This window comes from Patagioenas fasciata, chromosome 2 (genome assembly GCF_037038585.1).
Source record: "Patagioenas fasciata isolate bPatFas1 chromosome 2, bPatFas1.hap1, whole genome shotgun sequence".
Classification (NCBI taxonomy): domain Eukaryota; kingdom Metazoa; phylum Chordata; class Aves; order Columbiformes; family Columbidae; genus Patagioenas; species Patagioenas fasciata.
The window spans coordinates 147277442-147289876 of NC_092521.1; the positions used below are offsets into that span (position 1 = coordinate 147277442).

At 38.0% G+C, this 12435-nt stretch overlaps 1 protein-coding gene across 3 annotated transcripts in view; it reads right to left on the minus strand.

Moving 5' to 3' along the window:
- The window catches only part of RSU1 (Ras suppressor protein 1), a 104883-nt gene that overhangs the window by 41465 nt on the left and 50983 nt on the right, over positions 1-12435 (minus strand). Inside the window, exon 9 of one of the 3 annotated variants that reach the window (XM_071805186.1) lies at positions 658-676. The exons of the other annotated variants lie outside the window; for them this stretch is intronic. Coding sequence (XP_071661287.1) covers position 676 — 1 coding nt within the window. The 3' untranslated portion in view covers positions 658-675. Of the gene's footprint in view, positions 1-657; positions 677-12435 lie in introns of those variants that run through there. 3 annotated transcript variants of the gene reach the window in all.

Genomic DNA, 12435 nt, shown 5'->3' on the forward strand with positions numbered 1-12435 from the left:
TGTTATTATTATTACTATTAATTTACACTGTTTTCTATTTAATTATAAATGGGAACCCAAGTGTATTGCAGCAAGACATGAAATGACAATGTAAAAAAAGGGATTGTTCCTTTATTCTCCACCAAGACATATTTAATCAAATGGAAAGTGTCCATCTGATGGTTTGCACAGAATTTCATTAGCCTCTAATTGTTTTTGACAGCCAGTGGAAATAATGCTGCACCATCATGTAAATGGCAGTACAGTAACCAATTCCTAAGGAATTTACCATAAAGCAAAACCTTCCAGCTGCAGCATCAGACTCCTTCAGCTTACACAACACACCCCAAACAACTTACAACTGCTTTAAGTTAACATTTTCTTTCTGAAAATTAGGCTTTTCCTTCTTGTGCTTTTCCAAATTACTTAAAAAAATAATACATGGTTGACAAAATAAGATGATACACAGGATGTATCACCTTGGGTTCTTTCTGCATATTGCTACAGGCAGACATTTTTGATTGAATTCTATCGGAAATAAAGATGTCTTACCTGAGTACACAAATTATCCAATGGCTTGTAGAACAGCCACCAGATAAGGTAACTGTGAGTATCTTATAGTCACTCTAACTGCATATCAGGTTGGTGAAAAGCCTTCCCATCCTGTATTTTTTTTTTCAGCAATAGTCCTGTTGCCCTGAAAAATCCGCAAGAACAGCTGTGAGGCTCCACATTCTCACTAGGTATAAAACTGATTTTTATAACTTTGTTGGGACATCTGTGTGGAAGGTTATAAAGCTGCATTACCAACATGTTTGCCATCCTATTATATCTTTAGAAGAAGCAATTTATATTTGTAAGCTAGAGAATGGATAAGCACATAGAATTTAATCAAATGCATAGTCCATATTTTTCACTATATATCCCTTTTTTACCTACATAAAACCTTTTTTTAAAAAAGTAACAATTTTATGTAGAAAAAGTGTATTGCTACTAAACCATTTGAAAGTATTCTTAAATGTAAACTGCAAATACTTGGTTTTAAGTGATTCTGATAGGGGGCTTGGAAAATGCCTCATGGATCATTCTAAAATTTAGACAAATTTCCATTATAATGTCGTGATAAAATTGTTCAGAGAATGTATTGAAGCAGGACATAAGAATAGAGAGGTTCATGTAGGCAGTAACCAGTTATGAATAATTTTAATAAATATGCAAAGACGACATTCTGCCACATAAAACAGCTAGTCAGTTGTAAACCTGCAACACATTTTTATGCTATAGCATATGTATCTCTAGAATTAAATAATTATGATGCCCATGAATATAATAATTTGGATTCTGCAATATCTGCATTTTGCATCAGTTCCTCCCATGATTCATTTTTATCATCTCAGTATTTTAGTTATATTTTTACAAATTAATTTTTAACAGATTTTTATTTCATGCCAACAAAATTCTACACTGTAATGCTCATTGTTTTCTAAATCTATCATTCTTCCTAGAAAAGAATAAAATGGAACTGAGTTAATGGATGCATCTACTGAACAACACAATTTCAGCACTAAACTAAATATATGCAGGAAATGTGGGAAAATATTTATGGATAGATGTGTGTGCAGAGACACAAACACCACGAATGTACAAACTCACAAGTTGTTATAAGTCCACCCTCTCCTTCTGGCAGAAACACAGCTTATTTTAATCCAGACTCCCTACTCCTCCGATATGTACAGCCATTAGTACTCATGCATATATTCCCATGCCAATGTATGAGTGTTTGAGTGAAAGTGGCCTTTCCAATTCCCAACTCCACCGTCTGTGAAATTCACGTGTGGAAAGGAAGATTTTGGGTTAAATATGTCCTAGTATTATCTAATATCACATATCCATCCTCTACAGAGAAATGACTAACCTTCACCCTTGTTAGAAGGGCCTCATTTTCTTACAGATAAATGTTAATACTTTTTTCATTAAGGAAGTAATGAAAGCAACTCACACTACTTCGTGAACATAGGCAAACCTGGCTCTAGTAAACCAGCTTTCAGAGGATTAAAACTAAACATTAAACATAATGAAGCAATGAAGTTAAGTTTATGACTAATTATCTAGATTAGTGGACACATGAGTTCCCAAGCAGAGGGAGTATGAAATTTTAATTACCATTCACAACACCGTAAGCCACAGAATACCAGGCATCTATATGTCCATAGGTGAATATTGCTGAAAAAAATAATCAAGCAACACAATACTTATAAAATTAAATCTTCAATAAAAGGAGCAAGTATGAGAATCCAACAGGAATCCAAACGCAACACCACTATGTAAAAGGAAGATGTCTTTCTTTGCAAACTGAAGTGTCAAATATTTGTGAATACTCAGGTTACCATCACTAGCGTAATAAAACGCATCTGAGGGTTTCAAGTTGGTGCATAAGAACCTTTACCTGCAAACTCTCCTCCAAAACCAAGGTGGGATGTGTAGAGTATTGCAACTCTCAGAAACGTATTTGTCACCTCCAAAGATATGAATCCCTGCAGAGAACCACTTGGAACTTATACACGACTATCAGCCGCATTTTGATCATAGGCACTGCCGAATTTCTGGGGCAACCTACTTGATACTATGTCATCATATGAACAGGACTGTACTTAAGGGGAAAGCAGGACAAACCAACTTTTCCAGGAGAGATTAAAATCTCATTCTGGCACGTGTCTACAAGAATAGCCTCAAAATTGAAGCAAAAAATAAATAAAATAATAAAAATATAAGTTATGAAATGCCAGACTGAATCTCCAAGAATTTCACCTGACTTCAGAGTTAAACTATTTTATTTCAATTGTCAGAGTAAAATTGCAGATTAAAGCCAATCAACAGACAAAGAAAAGGGAGTCAATATTACTAAGTGAATAAAAAGAGCAAAATGGCTTGGTGGATATATCTGTAGAAAATACAGCATGATTTGATGAACCTGAGTGTAAAACTGTTTTTGAACCATCTCTCTCAGTTATATCAAAAGTACCACACCAGAGACACCTCAGACGCACCAGGTCAGGTACAGTAAGTATCCAAATACACTGAACAGAATTCATCCTCACTAGCTTCTAGCAAAAATGCAGGGTACACGAGACAACCTCATTAAAAAGAAAACCTCAGATTCTCCAGACTACAGATTAGAGCAGCTCTTGACCCCTTCTATCAGTGGTAGCTCCTATGGAAGAAGCTGTGGGATCTTGGACCTGAAGAGGAGGAACACACTCCCAGCTTGAACTCCGTGTGCTAAAGAAAGGGTAGATCTTTATGCTTTTGTTCTATCTCCGACACTCAAGGAACTTCTAGCCAAGTTATGGAATGCGAAGGCCTGGCCTGCTGGATTTTACACTGGGAATGAAGTGAAAGGAGTTTCCAGTGAATGGAGCAAACAGCAACTGTGTGCCCTAATGCCAGTTTGCTATTGACCAGCTGATCTCTTATCAGCCATCTGAACTGCAGATTCTCCACGTTCAAATGGATATATACGTTTTTGTTCACTCTATATGCATCCAGGTGCCTGGTACGACCTTTAGGAGCTTACGGCTCCCAAGCTAAAGTTAGGTTTTGTTGAGATCCTTGAGAAGAAGTCACTGCACAGAGGTCACTAAAGCTGCACGTGAAATCTATGACTGGGATTCTAACTTACACCATGTCAGCTTCCCAACACCTCTGCAGTTTACGGGAAGACCTGGATCTCAATGAATACTTCCGAACTTACTCTGGAAGTACTCTGAAATATGTATATATTTCAAGCAAGCCTCCTGAGCCACTGTCCAAATCACAGTCTTTAATTCACAGTATTTAACAGCTCTATTAACTGCCATTTTATATATTCCACCAAAAAGCTGTCCTAAGCCTGGACCAGTCCAAACTCCAGTATGCCTTAAAATCAAGACCAGAGAAGACTAGTCCTTTCTATTCTGAATGCAAATGCTACTGAACCACAGACATATAAGAAGCACACAGAAAGACAGTTAGTTATTATGACATGTTAATGACAAATACACCAACTTAGAGCTTCCATATCTCATCACAGATTTGTCTCAAAAAAACAAGGATAAAAATTTACTGCTGAAGATTCACATAGATGAAACTATAGGTAGGGCTGGTAAAGAGAGTTAAAGAAAACATGCAGCTGCAGTCAGATGTTAGCATTGACTACTGAATGTTATCATTAATTTTAAAACCATCACACCTTTAGAGCTATAAGAAAAATAAGAGAACTATACCTAGTTCTCTTATATCTTACAGTGCTAAGTAAACAACCCACGCCAACCATTTTCAGCCATAACTCACATGAATTAGAGTCAGAGCAGACAGATAAACTTTAAGAGCTACAAGACAACTGTGTTTCTGTTAGCCTTTCATTCCATAGACAGCCCTATTTTCAGTCATACGTAGGACTACAAACACAGAAAAAGACAATGTTGAAGTTAAATACTTTTCTCCTGTAAAAGCACACATTGGGTGAAAGAGGGAACAGCAGGGTTTCTTTTGTGTATCATTCACAGTTCTGCATCGCTTGGCAGCCATCCAGAAATATCCTTCCTGGTTATTAACACAGAATAAATTCAATCTCCCTTCAGTTATTTTTTTATTAGGCAAAACATATGAAAGCTAGCTACAAGAACTCACTAATGAGACTTGTGTATTTTCAGCATCACCAGATTCATGTGAAACACACAGCCTGTCAGGATTTTTTTCCCTCCCCCTATTTTCTGCACATAGACAAATCCAGACTTTCTGTTAGTTCACCGATGTTGGGGAGTTTTTAAGTTCTTAAAAGTACCTGTGTTCTCTTCAGAGGAAGTTTGCTTTGTTTGGTGCCTGAAGTGAATATGCACAGAAGGACCCAGGTTCTCCTCCCCATGCCTTTGGACGTGCAGCCGAGAGGCTGATGTAACCAGCCCCTGCAAATTCAGCTTCCCCCAGCTGGGCCACCTCTGGTACCCAGTTCAAAGAGGTAATTCAGACTAAAATAGCCAAAATAAGTGATTAGTTACCAGTTCTATCAGGTCCTGAACCCCTTTGCCACACGGCCACACTAGAGCCAGGGCTGGACTGGGTACACGGGTGAGAATGCACAGCCAGGGTAGACACACAGGGTTGGTGTCACCCCATTCCCATGGCGTGGTGGTCAAGGACCTCAAGAGCACGACTCGTTTTTTTCATGCACTGTCTTGGCCCGAGGTGCCCCCCTGACTACAGGGACAACCTAAGGTCACTCTTCTGTCCTTCTTGTGATTGCCGGACGTGCTCATGTTTGAGCACTGAGATGAAGCCAGGCTCCACAAAACAACACATTTTTTTGTTTTTATCATTCCCCAAATACCTGCCCTACTGAGGACAGGACCACCAGCCTGCAGGTGGATTTTCCCGCAAACACATTCATGCCAGGAAGGCAAGAGCAGTTATCGGGGGGAGGTGAAGCCACGTGCCACACTCCCGGTGCTGTCACCACTACGTTCTTACAGTCATGGCCACATCCCTTTTCAGTCAAACAGGCTGGCCAGGCCAGGGAAGCCCATGGCTTGTGCACAGGCTGGGGAGGAGACTCAAGCAATGCAAATATTAAATGAAAGACCGTTTGGGCAAGACAAGCGTTTTGCTTTAACAAAAAAGTACATCTGGGAATCACTCAGCTCTGGCTTTACTTGGTTACAATGACAGTCACAAAAAGCGTGTCCAGAAAATTCATCTTTAAATACCAAACAAGAAACCCACAACCTTTTTAGAAAGTAGAAAGATTACTGTATCAAATAAGAGCCTAGAGGTTTAATTGGAACACATATCAGAGCTCCATATGCAACTGGATCAGAGACTAAAGCTTATTCGGGGCATGCTGGTACTACTGGCAAAGTTCTCCCATCCCACCTACTTCTGAAGCACACACGATCCACTGCAACTAACTATAAAAGTTTCAGATTTTAATTAAAGTTCTACATTACATTTTACACAGAAATTTCATGCTTTACCAGAATGGCGCTAACATGAAATATACATACATATATATATATGAGAAATTGAAGGAAGAAAGCTCTAGCACAAAAGAAAGCAATTGTGTCACAGTCATGACTGTTTTAATGAAAGTGCAAACAAAACCTCTGACCCCAGCAGCAAATGCAAACACAAGTGTCAAAAACATGTAGTCTTGAATGATCTTTTTACATGTCACTTTGTTCACCCTATTAAGATGCTAGTTGTTTCTTTGATTTATCTGATAATAAATTTTTGATGACTAGTGAGTCTCATAAAAATTGCTCTGGTGCTGACTACATTGATTAATAAGCCAAAAGAATCGAAACTGTCAGAAATTCATGTGCAAGAGTAAATTACTGCCAAACATACATTAGATATTCCATAAAATATAGAATAAAAAAGGTTGATTTGGTAATTTTATCTTGCATCTATTTGCTTGATATAATTTATATTCAGGATCATCACTGTCAGTCCTTGCATACCTTTCCTTTTTTAAAGTCAACATTAGAGTAAATCTAGATTTGGGACAGCCAAGAAATGAACAGAAGACAGAATATCAAACACAATAATCAAAACTAAGATTCAGAATTTAGCTTGGAAATTATATCCAGTTGAAAGGTGACTAAAAGCCATCTTCTCCAAGTTGATAAAGTCTTTGAAGAGTCCTGGACTCCTCTTTCCTTGGATAACTCCCAAAAGCATTTAACATGCAGCAAGTCCCACAAAACTAGACACTGGAGCAGGCCAGCGGAAGGGATTAGGGTATATATACGAACAGGAATCAAATTTTGCCTTTTCCTGTTAAGAGAAACTATATTCCATACTTACAGTACTGGGTTTAGGATTTGCTCCTTTTACTTCTGCATATATTTATCATCACATGACAGCATTTTGTTGCAAGGTACATGACTGCAGGATTGAAAATCTGATTATAAATTTATAACTGGGCTTTATGAATAACAAAAAGGATTCAGGGAATCACTGTTCCCCATTCAGTGACATAAGTGCTGCTGTTCACATCTAGCACTGAAGCCAGCTTCTTAAAACATCTGCCAAAACTATGAAGAATGTTAATATTCTTGCATTTATTATTATTATGATTATTATTATTATTGCTTTAGTGAAGCAGGAGCAATTGAAATAGTCAGTATCCTAAGTAATTCTATTTGCTCTTTATGGTTCTGCATATTTCACTTTAGATTATGATTTCTTTCTCCAGTTTCCAAACCAAGTGTAATAAAGGAGAAAAACTACAGCATAGTTTTTCCTGCGATATTTGATACTGTTTTTCAGTATATCATATTTTTAGGGTTAAATTATTAATGTGGTTGGGTACAGAAGAGAAAATAGTCATTGCAGAGCTGTAGTCATAAGGACTTTGCTAAACAGGACTTACATCTGACTATCCTCAGCTCTAACAGTAGGGCACTTCTTATTTGGACAGAAGAAAATGTGTTGAAATGAAGGAATGAGAAATTCTGTGTCATACACAGTAGAAGCTCCTGATTTCCAGGTAATACTTCTAAAGAAACAGTTAATTTTAATAGCAATAATTTAAAATTAAATCTGATCATAACCACTTTCAACACTGTTCCTTAGGTATAATGGGCTGTAAAAGTACATATAAACCAGATGGCAGTAATACCTGTTAAAGTAAAATAATGGCTTTTAAAAAGTTTATCAGAGATTGCACTACAAGTGGTTCCAACAAATGGCACCAGAATCATTCCCACCTCAGCCCTCCCCACTGGACAAATAGTTGATAAAGTCAGTCATAAAATTAGGGACCCTTCCTTATCTGACAGCCCTCACCAGGATGGTAAAAAAATTGCTAAAGGTCACACAAAACCCTCAAATAATGCAAGACTGAAATAAGAAACCAGAGTTCAATAAATGCCAGCATGTAATAAAACAGATATGACTGCATAGAGAATAGCAACTGTAGATAGTTCTGCTTGATTATAAAAGTGCCACTTTTTAATTTATCTCTCAAATAAAACCAGGAAATGTGTGCAGTAACTCTTCTTGTTTGGTTGTAAAGAACCAAAAAGAAAACAAAAAAGCAAAACAAGTGAATTTTGAAGATTACAAAGGGTTAACAGGCTTACCACTACTTGCTGTTAGTTACTCAAGTTTACCAGAAAATGTTTATTGCTACCTACACATTTTCCAACTCAGTTCTCAAACAGTATTGTTTTGTCTGTCGTTTCCTATTTATTCTTCTCCTTGTTGTCTAGAGAATTTTCTTTAAAATGTGCTATCATTTTTGTTACTTGCTGTAAAGTCCAAATTCTCTTCACAAAACCAAACAAATCAACCAAAAAAAACCAACCCCAAAACGACACACACACAAAAAACCCAACAGAGCACACACAGACACCGCCCCTCCACCCCATCAAAAAAAAACCAAAAAAAAACCAAAAAAAAAAACAATTAAGGGAGGCACCTTTGGGAACATCAGTCAAGTTTCTTAACTGCGTGCATTCTGGACACACTGCCTTTGATTAGCAACAACACTACCTGGAAATGTTGAGAAAACTCCTTGAATCCATTGGAGATGAGAAGTTTGGCCCACCATGCCCACAGCAGCTAGAGCAGTGAAGTACACTATTGGATACGAGGTCCTGAAACTGCAGCAGTTGTGGTAAAATTTAAAATCAGTCAATAGATCATCTTGGGCTGCATCAAAAGGAACGTGGCCAGCAGGTCAAGAGAGGTGATTCTGCTGCCCTGCTCCACTCTGGTGAGACCCCACCTGGAGTCCTGTGTCCAGCTCTGGAGTACAGAAAAGACACGGACCTGTTGCAGAGGGACCAGAAGAGGCCACCAAGATGATCAGAGGGCTGGAACAGCTCTCCTGTGAGGACAAGTTGAAAGAGTTTGGGTTGTTCAGTCTGGAGAAGAAAAGGCTCCAGGAAGACCTTATTGTGGCCTTTCAGTACTTAAAAGGGGACTATAAGTAAGATGGGGAGAGACTTTTTAGCCGGGCCTGTTCCAACAGGACAAGGGGTGATGGTTTTAAACTAAAGGAGGGGAGATTCAGGGTAGACATGAAGAAGAAATTTTTTACAATGAGGGTGGTGAAACATTGGCACAGGTTGCCCAAAGAGGTGGTAGATGCCCCATTGCTGAAGACATTCAAGGCCAGGCTGGATGGGGCTCTGAGTAACCTGATCTAGTTGAAAATGTCCCTGCTAATGGCAGGGGGGTTGGAGTAGATGAGCTTTGAAGTTCCTTTCCAACCCAAATTATTCTATGATCATCATCTTTGTATATTTGGTATAATGTATTAAAAGCCATTATGGTTCATATAGTAACTTTCATACTGAGATGTTGCTCTAAAACATATTTTCCCAGAAAGTATCCTGAAGCAATGAGATGACAATAAGAGAAAATGAATCTGCTGCTTTCTCTGTCAGCTTGCACTAATAACCATCCTTTTACAAGCCTGTACCTTGCTTTCTGCTGTCAAACAATTTTGAGGTGTCTGTATCTAAACATATTTTTAACATTCGTTTAAAACTACTGACACCAGACTGAACTCAGCATCAGCCTCAGTTGATGTTGAAAGTAGCTCCTATTTCTGTATTCACTAACCAAAGGCTTCTTTTAGGCCTTTTGGTTATAGCATTGAACTGTGAGATGACAGTGCGCTTCAGTTATATTATGTCTCTTAAAACAACTGCTTTTTGGAAAGCAGTATTGATTCCTTTTTATCTCCTCCTGTAATCACAATGCATGGTATATCCTATATACCTCTTTTTCAGAGATATGCAACCTTTCGTCGAGCTGCTTTAACATGCACTATGCATTCGCACAGTTCATCATGTGATCCAGGACAGCCCATATTTTCACTGTTGTCTTCTACCACCTTCCAGGTCATCTACAATTTTTAGTCAGAAATGACTGTATATTTGCTTCCAAATACTTGAGGAGAAGATCTAATGGTTACAGGTCAGATCTCTGTGGAGATCACCAGAAATAATGTTGTTGGTAATTATCTCCCAAGACCTATCAGACAGTTGTTAATTCTTCTTCACATTTTATTGAAATCATACAGTGCTCATTTTCTAATCAGAATGTTTGCCACTGTGTAATCTAAATGCTTCACAAAATTCTATGTCATTAAAGAGTTGCCTTGGCAAACTACATTTAGAATGTTTCTTTAGGAAATAGTTCTCAAAATCATATTCATGCCTTAATTGCATGAATTATATTCATACTACAGTCATATTCTTTGAATCTTCACTAGTAGAATCCCATGTCTCTCCTTCACTATTTAATCCGAAATTGATGTCAGAATAAACTAGGTCATAATAATCCAGTTTAGTCTATCTGTCTTCCTTGATGTTGGAAGGATACCAGCACTTCCGTCACTTTTTGGCACTTCCCTAACAACACAATTTAATTAAAACAAACTTTGGTTAGTCCAGACTCTGTCAGTCAAGTCTCCTAAACTTTTTGACTGCATGTCCACAGATCTGGAGGTTTAAAACCATTTCTCACAACAAAATGTTGGGCATGCTTCTACTGAGTGGACTGAGAAATAACTGATCTTCCTCAAAAGATCATCCTGCCTGCACTGAACATAGAACAGAACCATAACAGAACATGACTTTCCTTCCTTCATTATTATGAATCATCTGACCATCATAGTTCAGAAAAGGACCCACTTAATTTCTAGGATTTATCAAACCAGATAGCCAAAGGCTAAGAGCCCAACATGGTACATCCTGCTCTGGATCAGCCTTTTTTCCCGCTGCACATACTTCATTCAATCTCACGTATTGTTTTTTCCTGCTCAGCGTGCCAGTTCCCCACAGCTGCACATCTCACACTTTGCTTGCTTGCTTAGACGCCAACCTGTTCCCTACACCAGGTCCTCAATTCTGTTTCTTACCAGTTTCTTTGACACATCCCTACCTGTTTCTCGATTTGGATTTTACCATAATTATCACTGATTTTTAACTCAGCTACTGATCTTGCCTTGCCCTATAGTTAGATGCAACTTTATCTTGTTTCCCTATTCAAATCCTATATCCTTCTGTCACTGTTTTCCCCACCTTGGTTTCATCAAGTCCTCAGCTTCTGCACTTTCCTCACTTCTTCATTCCAATTCTGCTTCTAACAGAGCCTTAGACATCTGCCCCAGTGACTTAAGCCCTGGGCTATCATCCTTGACATGGTAAATGGATCACTGCATAATATTCTAAACTTTATATGAAAGTTCACATCAAAGGGAATGGTAATACCAGTAGTTAGACTAGTATTTATATGTGCAGTATCTATATCTGTCAGATACATCAGTGATAGCTTTGTTTTATTACTTATCCATCTTAGTAATATATAAACACAAATATACAGAGATACTGTTTTTCTTTTTTATCTTTCAACATGGGTTCCCGTTTGTTCTTCTTTAGGGAAGAGTTACAGATTTGCATGTAAATGTTGTCTAAAGATGTCAGGACTCTGAGTCATCTATTGTCTCTGTTGGAAATAATGTACTAATATATTTATCAATTTTTAAAAAACAGCCAATAAATACAACATTTGGTTGGAATACAAATCAGTATTTTTATATAAAATATACAGTACCATGCCTTTGATACAAAAGAACAAAATGTAAATAACATTTTTATATTTCCCCACATCAGGCTGCTAAATGATTTTTATTGGTTAATTAATTTTTTTTTACTGGTACGTGATCAAAATGTGTGAACCAGGATTGTTAACAGTTGTTTATTTCTTAGTTATGATGGATCTTGCTTCCTGCCTTCCTTTGATGGAGGTTCAATCTTCCATGAGCTCATCTTCACACAAGATGCGGCATCTCAGAAAATCTCACCCAAGGTAGATCACTGAGGTCGTATCTTTTCTGCTATCTTTACCTAGTCTTTGAAACCACCCTAAAATACAGGAGGTCACAGCTAGCACAGGCACAGATGGTGCACTCATGCCAGGGGCCAAATGGTAAAAGACGCCAAGCTAGAAAGTCACTGAAATACAGAAGTGACGTCCAGCAAAGGACTGTTAACACATAACACCATCCTATTTCTCGTATGAGGCCCAGAGCAACCACACTGTGCAAACGAGCAGGAAAAAGAACTACTAAAGGTTAACCCTATGAGTACATGCACAAGACCCCTAGAAACAACCAGAATACCTGTTCTAGAAGCAAAAAGAGCCAAGCCTAAGAGAAAACTGATGCACAACACTTCTATTCCACAACTACCAAAGAATACTAGTGACAAAAGAAAAATAAAGACAGAAAATAGCATTTATTAGGGCCTATTTTTCTTAGTGAGGCAGGGTAGAATCATGCTATCTGAGTTCTTTAAATCTTCATTGACCTCTGTGAGTCACACAAATGGCTGAGGCATCTAACCGCACTCCTTTCAATCAAATTTATGTCAGACGTTTACATCAGCTCATTTGTGTTCCTCT